Source organism: Grammomys surdaster, unplaced genomic scaffold (assembly GCF_004785775.1).
Source record: "Grammomys surdaster isolate TR1022 unplaced genomic scaffold, NIH_TR_1.0 270, whole genome shotgun sequence".
NCBI lineage: Eukaryota > Metazoa > Chordata > Mammalia > Rodentia > Muridae > Grammomys > Grammomys surdaster.
In genome coordinates this window covers 2,070,995-2,090,233 of record NW_021604711.1, presented here as the reverse complement: position 1 = coordinate 2,090,233, position 19,239 = coordinate 2,070,995, and the positions used below count along the sequence as shown (strand labels likewise).

Here is a 19,239-nt window from a genome sequence, read left to right as displayed (position 1 = left end):
GAGCAAGAAAGAAAGAAAGAAAGAAAGAAAGAAAGAAAGAAAGAAAGAAAGAAAGAAAGAAAGAAAATTGCAGGTCAAAAGGCAAAGATGGTAAATATTCCAATAAATGTTACCCAATGACCCTCCAAAGTAAAATCAGTTGAGTGACCCTCCCCCCATGCTGGCCTCTGCTTGTAGTCTGTGTTCCAAGGTAGACCTGTTTCCTTAAGAGCTCCAGCCCTGCCCCTGGGGCAGTGTGAGTGAGTCTCCTGCCCTGAGAAGGCCCAACTCAACTCCACAGATTCCTGCTTAGCAAGCCTCTGCCACACCAGACCTCTTTGGTCCTTCCCAGTGGCCCTGGATAACAGTGCTGGTGGTCTCACACTCAGGTGCTCCTCCCCTCAGTACTCTGGGGAAGGCATGAGTTGCGGAGCCCCGCATGAGTACACTTCAGTCTTCCAGCCTCGGTCACATCTGGGCACTCTGGTTGTTTCAGATATCCTCCGAATAGATAACCTCTGGCAGTTTGAGAACCTGCAGAAGCTACAGCTGAACAACAACATCATTGAGCGGATCGAGGGTCTGGAAAACCTCACACACCTGGTCTGGCTGGGTAAGGCCTGCCTGTGTCTGCTTTTGTTAAACATGGCCCACCGCCAAGGACATCCATCACCTCCCTGCAGAATAATTGCTGTGACAGTCAGCCACTAGCCTGTTCTTAGCCCAGGCACAGCAGAAATGCTCTGTCGGTTAGGAGCAAGAAAGTGACAGTCTGTTAAAAGCCTGGGGCTTATGCTGGGCAAAGTATGACAAGGATGTGCTTCTGTATACCAGACAGACTATTCCATCCCACCTGCCAGCCTCTCAGGCTGGTGGGCACAGAGGCAGCCTGGTCCAGCATTTTACACCGGCACGGGTGGACAGCTGGCCGTTACAATGAGCACAGACCATAGCCATGTGCTGATTGTGGTCTGCCCATGCTTCACATGAGTTTTCTGGTTTCACACACCATCCCCACCATAGCAGTGAACAAGCCAAGGTGGTGACAACAAGTTAAGTAAGGGCCACAGCTTCCCTTGTCAATCTCTATCTGATTCTAGAACTTTGACCTCTCTGCCAAGGTCACTGGGAGCTTGGCCTCTTAGGTGCTTCCCTGTCTAGTGAGGGACAAGAGAACATCTAAAGGACAAAAGAGGTCAAGCTGAGTGCTCCTCTGAGATGTCTTATTTGGCCTCCACAGAGATGTTCAATGGCTGTTGCTATCCAAGTCGATGGGAAGGGAGGTAAGGCTCAGAGAAGCACAGCCAAGCAGCAGCACTAGGCTAACCCCACCCATGTCTCATCCAAAAAGCACATGCTCCTCCATTTTCCCAGACTTCCAGGAGTCACCATCAATATAGCTCTCAGTCTGCAGAGCACTCTCAGATGTGTTTGCGCTGTTATCAGGAGCCACAGTAACCCACTAATGGGTTAAGGGACACTTCATAGAGGCCCCTGAGGCTCCCGGAGGCTGACTGGCCTATGGGTGGCAGAAGCAGATGGAGCCGAGTCTAACTGTGGGGACCAGGGCTCCTGCTCAGGCACCCTTTGTTGTACTCTAGTACTCATTAACACTGGTTCCTGGTCCATCTGCATGGCTAGGAATCACCTGTCACTATAGGAAGTGAAATCAGTTGCTCAACATCAGGACAGTTGCCCATGCCCGCCCAGGTTCTGAGCAATACCCAATACTCAGAATCTAGCAGGCCAACTTGTCTCTTGGAGTAAAGCCATGGGTCTTACAAGGGCACCTGTTTGCCTATTCACCCAGAGGGAGATTTGAATACTAGCCAAACTACCCTCCTAACCTAAAGCTTCTACTTCCTGACTGATTGAAAAGAAAGATTCCAAATTATCACCTGGAGGCATTGTCAGAGAACATGCAGGGAACACTTAGTTGGAAGATGGAAATGCTAAACAGACTTGCTAGGATGTTCACAAACATATATAAAGGAAAGGCTGTCTCACAACTCTGCCCCTGACCCCCGACCCCCAAGAACACCACTTTAGATCCACTCCTTGGTGTTTTCAACCCAGAATTGACAGGGCTGAGAAGCCTTCCCAGTCAGAAGGGAGCTGGCAGAACTGGGTAGATGACAGGGGACTTCAGGAAAGAGACTATCTAATGCTCCTAGAATCCCCAGTGAGCTACCTCCTCAGCTAAGTGTCACTCCCAAGGGCTCTAAGCAGACCAATGGCTTTGTTTCAGGACCAACCTCCTCTAACCAAACAGTGTATCTTCAGACCCCTCAGAGTCCTTCTCTTTTGCAGATTTGTCCTTTAACAACATCGAGGCCATTGAGGGCCTGGATACCTTGGTCAACCTAGAGGACCTGAGCTTGTCCAATAACCGGATCACCAAGATGGACTCTCTAGATGCCCTGGTGAAGTTGCAGGTGCTATCACTGGGCAACAATCAGATTAGCAACATGATGAATGTGAGTACCAGGCCTGGAGACCATGCCACAAATACCACAGGACCTCGGGCTGTGCCAAAACCATGGTCTGTGGTGGTAGACACACAGTATGCCCTTTTCCTAGAAAGATCAAATATCCAAATTAGTCCACAAGGGCTTTGAATATATTGAACGACCATGCTTAGTCCAACAAAACCATGGGTACCAGGCTTCACGGCCTCAGCTGTGGCCTACACTTGCTCTGAGTCTCATGCTCATGTGACAAACCTACTTGGATGTAGGGGGTTTGTTCTATGCTCTGTGAGACAGAGATGGCAACATATGGTCCTTTTTGGGGTAACCAGCCATGCCCTCATCATCTAGATGAATGTGACACCAAGTTAGAGTCTCAAAAACAGTGAAGCAATCCCTGTGACTGTTAGGAGGGCTGTCTAGGTACCAAAATGTGTCTTATGACAGCAGACATTGATGGGAGGCAGGTGGCCCCTCATGTATCACAGTGGGCTCACAGTAGGGAGATACAGCTGAGACTCTGCTAATAATTACTGAGTGCTATGATAGAGGTGACCCTGTAGCTTCTTCAGCTTAGCTACCAGCCCAGGGCTAGCTAATACCCCTCAAGACTCCATTTCCACATATATTAATCAGTTGGTCTGGCTTCAGTCCTAACTGTGCACCAAATGGCTTTACGTGAACAGAAGTGAGTCAAGGCACCAAGTTATTGCCCACATTTAAGTCTGCTCATCAAAGCCAAACCCTAGAGGCAACACAGTCTTCACTTTGCATGTCAGACGTGAGTCCTAGTGAGGTGCAAGCTTTCTGTTTCCGTGTCTCCATTTTCTCACCTGCCAAATAGATAGGTGGCAGTAACCAAGCAGCCCAGGCTCTCTAGGGGAGGTGATAAGCAAAAACGTGCTCCCTCTCTCCTCCTTCCCTCCTCCTTCCCCCTCTCTCCTCCCCTCCCTCCCCCTCCCTCCTCCTGCTCCCCCTCCTTCTCCCTTGTCTGGTACCCCACTGTAAACCTGAAAGTCATAACCACACAGCCTCTGCCACCTGAATGCTGGATTACAGGTGTGCGCTCAGCTTAGGAGCAGGTTGTTAACACGCAGAGGCCTGTTGTGGCTGATATCTTTGCTTAGAGAAGAAAGGTCAGGGATGATAGTCAACCTGATTCTAGAGCCTTGAAAGATATGAGAACCAGCTGGGCAGTGGTGGTGCATGTGCATGCCTTCAATTTGAGCACTTGGGAGGCAGAAAGAGAGAGAGAGAGAGAGAGAGAGAGAGAGAGAGAGAGAGAGAGAGAGAGAGAGAGAGAGAGAGATAGGGAGAGGGAGGGGGAGCCCGGCGGAGGGAGAGAGAGAGAGAGAGAGAGAGAGAGAGAGAGAGAGAGAGAGAGAGAGAGAAGGGTGCCTTCCATCCGGCTAGAGGAGGATGCTTCTTAGTATCAGGTATGTGAGCAGAAGCTAGAGAGGCGCCGGGAAAGCCTGCATGGAAGCCAAGGGCAGCCTGGGAGCTGAGATCTAGTTGCAGACAGCAGCATCTAGAGAAGCGTCAGCATGGAGACTCTGTGCTCTGGCCTGTCCAGGACAGAGCTGTGTGCGGGAAGGAAATGCACCACAGTCAGAGTAGACTTGAGGGGTCACATGAATGGTTAACTGGGGTGTGGGGTGGGAGTAACTGGAAGCAAAGCTCAGCCAGGGCCTTGGGTGCAAGTGATTTGCCTGGGAGGTGACTTCTGGAAACTAAAGTAATCTAGTGGGGAGAGGGAAAGGCAGCGTTGGGTGCTGCAGAGATTGCTGCTATGGGTGGTGGGGACTCGATTCTACTGGGCCTCAAGAATATCCAGATCACCTTCCAACTGTGACTCCCTAATTGCTGGAGCCCACCTAAGGCACTGACCTTCAATTCTGTCCCCAAGCAGCGAGGGTCACTCCCTGCAGATTAGCTCCTTCGAAGCCTGTGGGTGGGACTCTGGGGACATGGAGACCTTGCTGACACAGAAGATGAGAAGGTGGAGTGCTGCCAGGAAAAGTCTGTCCCGGCTGAAGCATCTGCTGCAAACAAGGACACTTATGGAGTGATTTATGGCATGGCAGAGAAGAGAGCTTATCAATAAGACTTCAGGGGTGTAAATTCCTCACACCTCTAGGCTCCCCCATCCTTAGCCTTTCCTCATGGCTGTTAATCCCTTAGAGCTTCCTTGTTTATATATAATAGGAAAGAGAGAAGGAGAACTCTCCTCTCCGCTCTCAGTGTCCCTTTAGTCTGCAAGGCCATTGAAGGCTCTATTCCTACCCCAGACATGTCATGTGTGAGCATGGCCAGCTGGGCAGCTTAAGTGAACAGCAAAGTAAATCAATCACTGATTTATTATTAGTATGAAGTCCACCTGGTAGGGCCAAACCCCAGAGGTCATATAGTCTGAGAGGTTTGCTCTCTGCAACAGTTCCGAGCACTTAAACTCACCAGAACCCTTTCCAAATTCAGGTCCCAGTTATCTAGTCTGCCCTCTGCTCTGTGAGATAAGGAATCCTCATGCTGGCCAGCAGGGGCCAGGTAAGGCCGCGAAGGCGTAACTAGCAGAGTCAGCCTGTGTTAGCTGCCTGACATTGAACCGGTGACTTAGAATTTTGTGTGTGTGTCACATTGATAAAATGTGATTAAAAGTAGACCCCAGGGTTGTTGTAAAGACCAAATCAGTTACACTACTATATGCCTAATGCAGGACCTGACACGTAGTAGGTACACTGAAAATGATAGTCACTCAAAAATTTTCAGGTTCTGAGTTAACACCAAATAGCCCTTTTGGTTTTTGTTTGTTTGTTTTATTTTTCTTTCTTCCTTCCTTCCTTCCTTCCTTCCTTTCTTTCTTTCTTTCTTTTTCTTTCTTTCTTTTTTTTCTTTTTAGACAAGTTTTCTCTGTATAGCCCTGGCTATCCCAGAACTCATACTATAGACCAGGCTGGCCTCAAACTCAGAGCTCCACCTGCCTTTCCTCCTGAGTGCTGGGATCAAGGCATGCACCACCATTGCCTAACTCCCTTTTGTTTTTGTTATCTTTATTTTTTTATCCTATCTTCTTTATTTTCTTCTTCTCTTCTTAAAAATTCATTTCTGTTTTAGCTCTGTTAGGGACCTAATCCAGGAACGTGTACACAAAAGGTCCATGCTACAGCACTGACCTAACACGTCCAGCTTCAGACCCTGTTGTTGAACATTTAGCATCAGTTTCTGCCTGAGCATGTCCTGCACCCCAGATCTCATCCTTTGAACACTGGAAAATTTAACAGAGCTGAGGCCTTCCCCAGGCCTGGACAAAAGAGGCCAGAGAGGTTACAGAGGCTACGTCAGGATGCCCTACTCCCAACCAAAGCCTTTAATATTCTGCCATGCTGCCCTGCAGCACCTGCGCAGGATGAAGCCTTCTTGCTCTCTCCAGTGGGGTGCTCTTTGCCAATACTCCAGATGCATATACCCTATCTCCAAAGAAAGAGAAAGACAGAAAGCCCATGGAAAGGAGCCTGCAGGAGACCTGAGGTGTCTAGGCCAGGTGTCCCCAGGCTTGGCTGGGTTCTGGGGACCTTAGGGACCATGGATCCTCTTCATCTAAACAGGTAGTATTCCTCTTCGTGACTTGACCCAGAGAAGCCTGCCTGACACCCCTTAGGCATTGGCCTCAAAGCTAAGTATCTTAGCTCTTAGTCTTTCCTATTTATTTGGCATCTAACTGCCTGTTGTTTCGTGATTTATTTATTTGTTAGGCTTACTGATTGCACTAAAAACACAGAAAAGTAATCCTAACTCAGCACAGAGCCTCACTTTTACTTTCTCTTCCCAAACCGTAGGCTTCTACTAAGTCCATGAGTATCCCTCCAAGCATCCAGTTTTTAAGCATGTGTGACTGTCATGTTGGTTCAGCTGTCCTCCATGTACCTGCCTTCAACTGAGCCCTCTCTTCTTCAGTCAGCACTTGGCATGTTTCTTGACATAGCAGAGAGGGATCCACTCCTCTGCTGGATCCCTCCATCATGTGACCTAGTTCTTTAAGGTAGCAGTCAAGATTGTTTCCAGATGGTGCACTGCATGCAGGGCATAGCACGTGTCCATGAGCAGGATGCAATAGATCAGGGCTCTCTACATCTGCACCAGCCCATCTGTAAGTAAACTCCTGGGTGGGGATGCTAGATCACAGGGCATTGTGCATCTTTGTCAACTTCTCTTGTGAGCCGAGGCTGTGTACAGACCCACCCCACCCCACCCCCACCCCTCATGCAGTGAAGGGGCAGCCTGCTCACTCTCACCTGCTACAACACATTTCATCAGCAACATTTTCTCTCTGTGGCTAAAAGAAGTAAAGGGGGCTCTTGAAAAAAATATTTTAGAAAATAAACCAAATACTGCTTTCCTCCATAAACAAGACTCTAGTGGCTTTTGCTGTTCCTAGAACAAGTTTAAATTCTTGCTGAAAGCCTATGTGATCTTCCAGGAACCAGCCTCTCCCCATGTAGCTCATGTCCTTCTACCTGTCTCCTCTACACTGCTCTGCAGCTACCTCGGCTGAGTCCTGGTGGTGGCTGTGCCAAGCCCTCTGCTGCCGCCTCAAGGCCTTTGGGTTCTTGGACTGTGCATCTTCCCTGCTCTGCCATGGATGTTGTCTTAGTGAGGGTTTCTTTTTTTTTTTTTTTTTTTTTTTTTTTGGTTTTTCGAGACAGGGTTTCTCTGTGTAGCCCGGGCTGTCCTGGAACTCACTCTGTAGACCAGGCTGGCCTCGAACTCAGAAATCCTCCTGCCTCTGCCTCCCAAGTGCTGGGATTAAAGGCGTGCGCCACCACCGCCCGGCTTAGTGAGGGTTTCTACTGGTATAATAAAACACCATGACCAAAAGCAACTGAGGGAGAAAGTTGCTTACACTTCCACATCATAGTCCATCATCAAAGGAAATCAGGGCAGGTACTCAAGGCAGGGATCTGGAGGCAGGAGCTGCTGCACAGGTCATGAGAAACCCTTCCTGTCTAGCGCACACTGCAGTGTCTGCGTTCCAGTGATGCTGTCATGCAAGCACTAGCCAAAAGGTTGATTTCCCCATTTTACTAAAGCCGAAGCATAGGAAGAATAAATGGCACCCAGTGAGATGCTTTGCTTGCTGTTGTCCAGTGCATGAAAGGCGAGCCAGCAATCCAGCTCCATTTAACAGGAGACTTGGGACCTTCATGTGGTTCTACTGCCTATTCTAAGTGCCACTTATCCAGAGGCTGCTGTGCATGCTGCTGACTGCTTTTCATAGCTTATTTTATTTAGCCTTCATGACACCATGTCATTCTGCCCATTTTTATAGAGGAGAAAGTCAAGGCTCATACACTAGACCAATCATCTAACCTAAATCCCACAGCTAGGATTTGAGTACTCCAGATTCTTCTCAAAGCTTGTGGCTACTCTCAGGACTGAAGTCTGGCTCAGAAGCCACAAACTCTCAGCTGTCTATATGGAAGGCGCCCTGGCCAGGCTGTGGACTCGGGAAGGGTGCAGAGGGGAACAGGCGCTGTGTGTGGCTCCAGGTCTGTGGCAGCAAGGAAATCATGTCTGCTTCCTGCTCCCCAGATCATCTACCTGCGCCGGTTCCCATGTCTGCGAACACTCAGTCTCTCTGGGAATCCCATTTCTGAGGCAGAGGAATACAAGATGTTCATTTATGCCTATCTTCCTGACCTCGTGTACCTGGACTTCCGGCGCATTGATGAGCAGGCGGTAAGCATCCTGGCTCTGTTCGCAGTGGGAATCATGAGACAGTGAGAAGTTCTCCCTATCCGTGTCTAAGAGAACAGGTTCTCCTGGCTGAGCCATTCATTTCCCCTCCTGTGCACAGCCACTCCAGCGGTGGCTTCCCAAGGCTTGTTTTCTATAGGTTTCCAGGCCTAGGCCTCTTCTATGCTATTGTCTTTTTTCCTGGTGAAGACTCTAGGAGAGAGTGAAAGAAGGTGAACAGTAAATTGTCATGATCATGAGCTGGTGGCAGGGCCTGGCTTACCCCAAGCTTGTATGAGCCTAGGAGCAATTCCATTGCAATTCCCTGAGGGCTGTCACTGTAAGCTGGGAGGGCCCCCTGCCCCTGCCTCATCCACATCTTTCTGGAAGTACACATAAACTGGCAACCAAGGGAAGCAACTCACCTCCAATCTCCCAGTCAGTTACAGTTAATCTGGGGTTGGCTCCTGGAAGTTGGTCTTTCAGTCCCATGCAGGGCCAGCTTGTGTGTGTGTGTGTGTGTGTATGTGTTTCTCTACTACTTCCTGCCTCCATCCCCTCTCCCTTGCCATAAGTGAGTCCCTATCTCCTGCTGCTCCCTCTGTGCATACAATGTGTGAGGCCTTTAGGACTAGAAAGTCTTTCTGTGTTTGTGTCTAGAAACACAAAGGCTGTAGAGCTGCCTGGCTCCTCTCACAGGAAGCTGGTGCCTTTGCTAATAAATAGGAACCTATATTTGACACATTGACGGATCCAGGGGGTACCCAGGAAAGGCTATCTGGACAGTGGAGGTATAGCCCTAGTGTCTTCCCTGACCCTCTGCAGCCTATACAGAGAGCCCTGCCCTAAGGGGCAAGCTGGTTTCCAAAGTCCCCGCTGACAGTGGGCTTCCCTGTGACAGTATGAATCTGAGTATTTCTCTTGTTTTTTGGATATGTGTGTGTGTATAGGTGGGTAAGACCACAGTCTAATGCAATCCAGGCTGGTCTTGAACTATACAGCCAAGAATAACCTTGACCTCCTGGTTCTTCTGCCTCAGTTTTCCAAGTGCTGGGATTACAGCTGGCTCTGAGATGTTTAATTCTGAGAATTATTTACTTATTTTATGTATATGAGTACACTGTAGCTGTATTCAGACACACCAAAAGAGGGCATCAGATCTCATTACAGATGGTTGTGAGCCACTATGTGGTTGCTGGGAATTGAACTCAGGACCTCTTTAAGAGTAGTCGGTGCTCTTAACCACTGAGCCATCCCTCCAGCCTTAATTCTGAGATTTTTAAATCCAATAGTTATGGTGGTACACTCCTGTAACCTCAGAACTTAAGAGACTGAGGCAGGAGGATCAATAGTTTGAGGCAACCTGAGCTAGATTCAGGCCATCCTCAGCTACTCTAACGTCATATCAAAAAACTAAAGACCAACCAAGCAAACAAGCACCACCTTTGAACCTGATCCTGTCCTCAGAGCAGGTTCTTACACTGTTTTCCTCTTGTAAACCCTTTTTGCCTGAGAAAACGTACATGACTGTGGATAAATAGGCATGCCGATGAAACAGTTATTGGTAATAAATCATAAAGAAATTTATTTTAAAACAATTCCTTGGTACACATAAAATCTTACCTTTTATTAAAGGCAATAGCTTAGTGCTCACTCAGGCCAAGTGCTTGCTACATGTTTGATCTCCAGAAACAACATTCAAAAGCCAAGTGTGAGGTGCTGGAGAGATGGTTCAGTGGTTATGAGCATTGGCTGTTCTCCCAGAAGACTTGATTCAATTCGTAGCACCCATGGGGTGTTCCACAATCCCCTGTAACCCTACCCTAGAGGAATCCAAGTTCCTCTTCTGACCTCAGTGTGCACTGCATGCACGTGATACAGTGATACACAGACATCATTCAACCAAAACACTCATACATATAAACTAAAAATAAATAAAATCTTTTAAAAAGTCAGGTGTGGTCCAGGAAGATGTCTAAGTCAGTAAAGGCATCTACATCCAATTCCCAGGACACACATGGTGGACAGAGAGAACTGACTTCCACAAGTTGTCCTCTGATCACTCATATGTTGTGATGCTTGTGTGTGTGTGGCACACACACACACACACACACACACATGCACGAGTAGGGGCACAGAAAATGAATGAAATATTATGGTAAAAAATTACAGGGAGGCAGAGGCAGGAGGAGCCCTGGAAGTCAGCCAGTCTAGCCTACTAGACAAACTCCAGTCCAGTGATAGCCCCTGCCTCAAAAACCAAAGTGGATGGCTCCTGAGGAACCAAGCTTGATGTTATCCTCTGGCCTCTATGCACACACGTGTACCATGTATACTCCCCAACACACACATACACACACACACACCAAAAGCACATTCACATACTAATAAGATGAAGGTAATTGTCTATTTTTACATAAAAAACTTAATCTTGGTAAATCTAGAGCGATGGCTCAGCAGGTAAGAGCAGTGACTGCTCTTCCAGATGACCCAGGTTTGTCCCTGCACAGTGTGGCTGACAACCCTATGTAACTCCAGTTTAAGGGGATCCAACACCCTCTTCTGGCTTTCACAGCCATTGCATGCATATGGTTTTACAGACATACATGCAGGCATCCATACACATAAAATAAAAATAAATACATCTCAATTTTTTAAATTAAATATTACTGGGGGCAGGGCTAGAGAAATGGTTCAGTGGTTAAGAGCACATGCTCTTGCAGAGGACCTGGATTCGGTTCCCAGCACACACATGGCAGCTCATAACCATCTATACCTGGATTCTTTCCCAGTTCCAGGGGCTCTGACACTCTCTGCTGACTCCACAGGCACCAGGTATACTTATGGTACACATGCATACATACAGGCAAAATGTTCATACACACAATAAATGAAATGTAAACAAAAAAAGATGAAGATCAGGTGCCTTTAATCCAAGCACTCAGGAGGCAGAAGCAGGCAGATATCCGTGAGTTTGAGACCAGCCTGATCTGTATCATGAGTCTGTATCATGAGGCCAGCCAAAGCTATGTAGAGAGATCCTGTCCTAAACATTAAATCTTGCCTAGATAGCTAAACTTCAAGTTGCAGAGAATCTTCAATAGTTTTAAGAGTTGATTAATATTTTGATTTTTCTAATTCTCAATGATAAGAACTATGTGAAATAAATACATAGTATAAAATGGCAGAATTATGTTTAGAGCCATTTCAGAAATTGTTGAGAACTCAGCAAAATAGTTCAATGTGCCCAATGCTATATAAGCCTGCAGACTTGAGCTCAAGCCCAGAGCCTACATAAGGCTGGAAGGAAAGAAAGCACTTACATTTGCCCGTGGTGCATGCTCCTGCAGACACATATACATCATTATATATATACAATAATAATAAAGTCTTAAGTTTGGGGGGATTCTGTCCTAATCCCAAGTCAAAATTCATTTAATGGAACTCTTCAGCAACTCAAATAGCATTTTAAAAACCAAACATCCTAACATAATACAATCAAAAATTACATCAATGGTACTTATATGCCAAAGAACGATGGTAGGAAAATATTTAAAGTCTTTGTTTTCTGAAATTAAATAATTATGTTTCTATAACAGCAGGAAACTTCGTATGTACAAAAAAACCCCACTATTTCAAGTCTGAGCGGGGTAGGGGGGTATCTGGCAGCATGGCAGGTGACAGTCCTGTGCACAGAGAGTATGGTAGATGACAGTCGTGTGCACACAGGGTATGGTAGATGACAGTCGTGTGCACACAGGGTATGGTAGATGACAGTTGTGTGCGTGTTTTCTACTCAGAACCAAGGCTAGAGTGAAGTCATACAGTGCAGCATGATCAAGCAAAGCCAAGAAACATCTGGGGTTCATTATACATTTGATTTTAAATGAAATTTTGGTCATCGTATGTTCAGAAAGCTTTAATTGTCAAGTGTGTGTGTGTCTGTGTGTCTGTGTGTCTGTGTGTGTGTTCGCCACATTCAGTTACTCCATCCAATATTGGACTGCAACCCTTAGCTTAAGGAGCTGAGTTTAGGTGTTAATTTGAAACACAACATGGGCTCAAAAGCTTGGGTATATTATGCCCTTTAAAAAGCACAGGGCAGAGGCTAGGGATGTGGTTTGGAGCCTAGCACTCACCCTGGCATACGTGAGGTCTTTCACTATATTCCCAACACTGGAAAAAAAAATCACAGGTCAGCCTAGCATCTGCAGTGCCAAGACCCATTCTCAGATATGGTCTCCTGAATACTCAGAAACTCCTGTCAAGGACAGTAGCACACACAGCCTATGTGTCCTTCTGTGATTCAAAATAAAGAATGAGTAAAACTTCAGGAAAGCTGAACTCTGCCAAACAAGCACTAGACCTCCCCACAACTGCACTCCCTGATCTTACACTGATGCTGTACAACTCAGGAAGGGGCGGCCCCTTACTGCTTCCTACTGCATGCAAGGGGCACATTCAGGCTGCTTCCGGGTAGGCCCTTGGGGCACTTCGAGTTCCTTGATTCCTCTAGGCTTAGATTGCCTGGGAATAATTAGGCATTCTCATCTCCAGGGCCTCTGCCTTTCCAAAGTTTTACAAAACATACCCTCCAACACATCGGCCATATTTAGGGGGCCCAAGGCTGTGTGGCTGGGGGGACTAGTTATCCTCTGGTAACCGTACCATTCCTGTTCCTGGGTAAGAGAGAGATGGCGAAGATGAAACATCAGTACAGCATTGACGAGCTGAAGCACCGGGAGGCACAGATGCAGCTCAAACTGGAGGAGGAGCAGGCCAAGCAGGAGAAGCTGGCAGAACACAAGGTACCACACAGACAGCTGGCCTAGCCTGGCCTGGCCTGGACACAAAAGTACCATGGAGTGCTTTGGTCACATTAAACGATGATCCACAAGGATTCTAGGATCCTAAAACTTACAAAGCAGCCACAGGAGCTGACACCACTCCCTGCCTTGCTCAGCCCCAATCACAGTCTCCAGAAGCTGCTCCATTTCAGCCCAGTCCCCATTCCATACCCGTGTGCCTAGAGATTGTCCTCAAAACACTTGGTTCCAGCGGCTCCTTTACTTAGGACCCTCAAGCTGTGTTCCCATCCTGTGCAGTAACAGTTTGACCTTCAGTTCTCTGTGGTCCTCAATTTGTGGCCATGCCTCGCTGGCCTCCCTCCTACCAACCCTAGCCTGCTATGGAGCTACACAGAGCTGCAGGCCACTTCTTGAAAACAACCTGTATCTGTATCTTCTGCACTTCTCTGCATATCCCCTCTGTGCCTGGAGCACCCACACACTTGCGTTCCTGGGAGAGAGGATTGTAGCTCGGGTGCAAGGTCCCCCTGAAGAATCCTTGACGACCTCAACCCTCACAGAAGCCTGGCTCTGGATCATCATGTCTGGCTATTTGAATCCACAGATGGCGTTTGTTGAGCACCTGAATGGCCCCTTCCTGTTTGACAGCATGTATTCCGAGGATATCGAGGGCAACAAGCTGTCCCACCTGCCTGGTGTTGGTGAGCTCCTTGAAGCATATCCTTTCTGAGTCACACAGCTGCCTCTTTGGGGGCAGGCCTGGCTCAATACCTCCAGCTTATCTTGGGCAAGTTCTTCCTACTCTGTACCTCATCATTCATGTGAGACCTCATAGTTAAATCTCTGCTGGCTACATGTATGTAAAAGGCCTTTTCAGTCAGGCTAGTTGGGCTTTGTGGAACAGCGCTGTCTAGATTTCTGAAGGCACACTGAGTCACAGCTGCTGGCTCAGTCTACCATTCCTGGCTAGCTGGGTTTTCTGAGGTGGAAGTAGAGAATGTGTTTCTATGTCAGGCATCTTCACTGGCTACATTATCTTGGTCCACATCCCCTTAAGCACCCCCACCAGGTAGTTGCCATTAGTAACCCCAGAGGTTAAGCAATTTGTACAGGATCATTCATCCCTGGGGCCTAAGAGCTTGCATTTGTCCCCTAGTTGGTCAGAGGCTGAGGAGAAAATAGTCAGTACTTGTGATACATAGTGGCAGTGGTCATGACAACCAAACCATGTGCTTCAGTGGTAAGCAGGAGATGGGTGGGGATGGGGGGTGGATTGTACCTGGGGGCTGATAATTGAGACAGCCAGTCCCAGATTGGTCTGTGGGGCTGCCAACACCAGTGTCAGCGTCTAGAAAGAATACAAAGATGAATCTCTAATAAAGGAACTGTTATTTGGGAATAAGCTGTGAAACTAGAAATGCAGTTTGGGAAAGATGAGGATTCCCCAGCAATGGACGGTTACTGCATTGTGTAAGATCACGATGCCAGCAGCAGTCATGAGGTACAGCTGGTCCTTTTCCTGTCTCACAGGTCCTTTTCCTGACTGGCTGACCCTGTGATGGCTCCTGCCATACACAGCTCCTGTGTTAGAGCCTCCATCCATAGCCCTCCCAGCTCCTTGGCCAGCTTTGGTGAGCTCCTAAAGGCAGAGCCCAGACCTCAGAGGCTGCACTGAGACTTTCTCAGTGGGTATCTACCCAGAACCCAAACACTGCAAGGAGAGTGAGACAGGGCTTCTCCTTGCTGGCCACCTCTCTTCCTCAGGGACCTATGCTCTTGACATAAGCACTGTGAAGCTGAGGAATTTGTGTGAAAAGCATCCCATCTCCTGAACACATTCCCACAAGATCCTCAAGATCCTATGGGCTTTGCCTGCCTGAGCCCTAGGACTCTTTCCAAGGACATGCTTTTAGTTTTGTTTTGTTTTTTTTGTTTGAGACAAAGTCTCACTGTTTCAGCCCTAGCTAGCTTGGAACTTACTCACAGAGGTCCCCTACCTCTACCCCATGAATTCTGGAATTAACAGTATATGTCACCACACCCATTCTCCAAAGGACTCTTTGTGGTGGCTTCCTCCCTGCTCTTAGTTGAGGTAAGGGCACTGAGGGTCAGAGAGGTCACTTGCTAAGGTGAGTCGCAGAAGCAGCATCAGAGCCATAACTTGAACCTAGACCACCTAGTTCCTCTCTCAGCTCAGATGAGCCACAAGCCAGGCCCCTCCCAGGAGGGCCCTTCTGGATGCCACATCAGAGACAGAAAAAATAAAAGTACTCTAACTCATTGCCCTAGCCAGGCTGCTTCTAGCTCTTCCCTACACCCCAAGTTCTCTGGAAGTCTCTTCTAGGGCCTTTACGCTGTTCCTGAATTTCTTAGGCTACAGATATAGATGCTATGACCACCAATGCTCCAAACTGCAAACCCTAGTTTCGTGGCTCCTCAGTTTCTTCTTCTGTCTAAGAGACCACCTGTAGCCTCCACAGTGTCTCCATGGTGTGTTCTGCAAGCAATTGTCATCATGTTTGTCATTATCTTAGTAGCCTGACCTTGAGCCCCAAGCTTCCTTAACAGCCACTTACCTACAAGGACAAATTTGTCATCATCTGCCTGAACATTTTCGAATATGGCCTGAATCAGCAAGAAAAGAGAAAGCTAGAGTTAGACACTTTCAATGAGTGCATACAGGAGGCCATCCAGGAAAACCAGGACCAGGGAAAGCTCAAGGTTGCCAAGTTTGAGGAAAAGCACTTGCTGGTAAGTTCCCGTGTCTTATGCCAGGGTACCAGGAGGGGCTGCAATGCCCATGTCCTCTGGTGGCCCCTGAGGCCTAGAGTCTATATCCACGTGCCAAGGATCACAACTTCACCAAATGGCACCACACACAGCTACGCTGAACCAGCACAGTGACTCTCCCTCATATCAGATACTCCTAAGATTCAAGGTCACCCCATCTCATCATCATCATCTGTGTTAGCAGTGGTATTATCTGTACCACTACTACGGTGGTGCTAATGATAACACCCCAGGCTTTCTTTGGTTCAGTCATTCATTTAGCTGGCATTTCTAAGACCCACTCCACCTAGCTAGAGTTGTTATACACGTGCTTCCAGTCCTTAGCGGTCCCCATCTTGTAAGGTACTCAGCCGTGGGCTGAAACCTTTCTTACCTGAGTGAGCAAAGTGGTCAGGGATGTCCTACAACTCTGGAAAGATACACTTCCAGATAAGGGCCAGGAAACTTAGAGATTCCTGGGGCCCTTGTCCCAGCAGAGCAACCAGCAAGCTTGAAGCCCCAGGGCTCAGGGTCCAGCCAAGTAGGAGTCATTTGAAAGAACTTTTGGTTATTATTTTGTTTGTTTGTTTTTTCAAGACAGGGTTTCTCTATGTAGCCCTAGCTGTTCTGGAAGTCACTCTGTAGACTAGGCTGGACTCGAACTCACAGAGATCCACCTGCTGTAATTAAAGGCAAATTGTGCCATCACTGTTAGCCCTTTTTCATTTTCTCATATTCTTTATTTAATGCTCTGAGCTAACTGATCTCACTGAGAAGTATGGCAGGTAAGGTTAGATATTGGCTAACATGCCAGGCAATGGTTAAACCCACTTTGGTAGCTTCCATAGAACAGGATTTAGGAAGAACTCTGTGTCCTCCTGGGTAATTTAAGATGTATTTACTCAGTGCTGCTTGGTACTAAGGGAGGCACCAAAGCTACAATGATGGTGTCATGTTGGGGGTCAGTCCTCAAAGGGGTAACTATGTAATGGCAAGAAGCAGACAATTCTGGCTGAGCCTGGTGGAGTAGGCATGATCCCAGGTACTTGGGAATCTGACGAAGGAAGATTGTAAATTCAAGGCCAGCCTGGGCAACTTAGTGAGACCCTGTCTCAAAATAAAAGAAAGAGCCAGGAGTAATGAATGTCTTCTATCCTTAATCTCAGCATTTGAGAGGCAGAAGCAAGTTAATCCCTGTTAGTTTCAGATTAGCTTGATCTATATAACAAACTCTAGGGCATCTAGGGCTGCATAATGAGACCCTGTCTCAAAAATTAATGAATGAATGAAAGAGGACCAGGGATGTTGTAGAGTGCGTGCCTATTATGGAGAGACTGGGGGTTTGACTCTCAATAAAATATTCACATACAGACACACCCTGAATTGCAACTAGTTGTGATATGCCCTTTGGATAGTTGCTTGTCATCTCTGATCTCACTAATATCTTCCCTGGCCTGATTTCTCAATTTCTATTCCTTACTCTGCTGTGTTATCACTGATGCTCAAGCCAGGAATGTTATCAGAACGCTGCGATCTTGGAAGAACCAAGGGAAAGTATGTTGAAGGACTTTGTGTATCATGTTCTTGAATGTATGATCCTTAAGCAGTACCCTCCCTCCCACACTTGGAGAGTCCTTTTCCTGGGGTGGTGGGAAGCTAACTGAAGACAATGAGTACTAAGTCCTTCTTGATTATGCAGATGGTAATATGTGTGTGACAGGCAAAGGGTAGACTTCACCATATTCATATGGCTCTGGTAAAGCTCAATCCAGACTCTTAGAATGAGAATGGACATACCCATCCCAAAGTCATACAATTTAGAGCATTCCCAATCCATGTACAATATTAGGAGGAGCTGGGCATGGTGGTGCGTGCTGTGATCCCAACACTTGGGAGGCTGCAGCAAGAGGCCTGATGTGAGCTGAGGCCAGCATGGACTGCAGAGTGAATTCCAGGGCAGCCTAGGACACAGAAAATTTCTGTCTCAAAACAAACACCAAAAAGAGATTGGGAATGAGAAGAGCTGGAACAGAAGCAGGGGAGGGTATACTGAGAACCATCCTCAAGACCCTTTACAGTCTTGAGGGGCAATGGTCAAAATGTAGAGTTGGGATGCTGGACCTTTGTAAAGACTTGTAGGTACTGGACTCAGCTCAGGGAAGGAAGATAGCCGGTTGTAATGGATTTGATGCGTTGAGCGTTACTTCTGATGCTCTGGGAAAGCAGAGGGAGACACACATTCCCTTCCCCAGAAGCTGGGCTGGGCATTTCCCCTGGAAGGGACAGCGAGGAAGCAGGGCTCTTTGTCATTCACTTTTGGGCTAAATATAGTCTCTCTGGACCCTGCATTATTTCCTGGTGCCACTTTTGTGGGGGGACAAGGGGAGTGGTACCAGGCTCCACTTGCTCATTAGACAAAGCAGAGCAGAAGTGGGGTGAGGTAGGCGACTTGGAGACATCAGCTATGAGAAGACCTATCGTCTTGATAGAGGACAGTGTAGATGAGAAGCAGCTGGAGTCTAGCAGGGGGAGGGGGGAGCATCGGAGGAAGGAAGAGCCTCAAGGGGAGGGAGGCTCCTTGAGATTTATCTTAGAAGGTCATTTGGCAGAGGGGAGCCTATGTGTTAGAAGAATCGGAGAAGGGTGTGGCTATAGATCACTAAGACCTAACAAAGCCATCGTCCTAGAAATGAGACAGTTTTAGGTATCGGAGACTGTTTTTTTAAGCTTGATACAAGTCTTACTAAGTTGTCCAGGATAGCCTTGAGCTTGGGATCCTCCTGCCTCCATCTCCAAGAAGCTGAGATTGTAAGCCCTTGCCACCATGGCTGGGGTAAAGCAGAATTCTTTAAAAAAAATTTTTTATGTGTGTGTGTGTGTGTGTGTGTGTTTGCATATGTTACTAGTGCATGCATGCATACATGCCACAGCATCAGAGGACAGCTTTCAGAAGTTGGTTTGCTCTTTGTACCATGGAATCCAGGGCTCAAACTCAAGTTGTCAGGTTTGGGCAGCAAATGCTTTTACCCTTTGAGCTGTCTTCCCAGCCCAGAACTCTTAATTCATTTTAAATTGCAGGTCTTTGTGAAAGCTAAGGAGAAAGCCTGCGTTTTCCTCAAAAACCTAGTCAAAGGGCAGGGGATGTCTCAGCAGGTAAAAAGCACTGGCCTTGAAAGCCTGACAACCTGAATTCAGTCCTCCAAACGTGCATACCAAGTGAGATGTGGTGGAGGGCCGCTGTAATTTCAGCACTCCTGTTGACAATGGGAAGCAGAGAGAGACTCTCCCAGAAGCTTGTAGGCCAGCTAGCCTTGAGTGCATACAGTATGCTGCAGCAGAAACAGGAGAGAGCCTGCCTCCGCAAGATGCAAGGTGAACCACCTCATGAAGTTGTTTCCTGACCACGGCTCGCCCACAACTGCACTGCCCACATGTTGTTCTCTCTCTCTCTCTCTCTCTCTCTCTCTCTCTCTCTCTCTCTCTCT

The 19,239-nt window shown here is 47.5% G+C and overlaps 1 protein-coding gene across 1 annotated transcript in view; it reads left to right on the top strand.

Annotated features, from left to right (window-relative positions):
• The window catches only part of Drc3 (dynein regulatory complex subunit 3), a 36,083-nt gene that overhangs the window by 4,725 nt on the left and 12,119 nt on the right, over positions 1 to 19,239 (top strand). The window contains exons 2-7 of the mRNA XM_028776570.1: positions 476 to 592; positions 2,290 to 2,456; positions 8,034 to 8,180; positions 12,866 to 12,985; positions 13,590 to 13,702; positions 15,562 to 15,736. Of these exons, the coding sequence (XP_028632403.1) occupies positions 476 to 592; positions 2,290 to 2,456; positions 8,034 to 8,180; positions 12,866 to 12,985; positions 13,590 to 13,702; positions 15,562 to 15,736 (839 nt within the window). The remainder of the gene's footprint in view (positions 1 to 475; positions 593 to 2,289; positions 2,457 to 8,033; positions 8,181 to 12,865; positions 12,986 to 13,589; positions 13,703 to 15,561; positions 15,737 to 19,239) is intronic.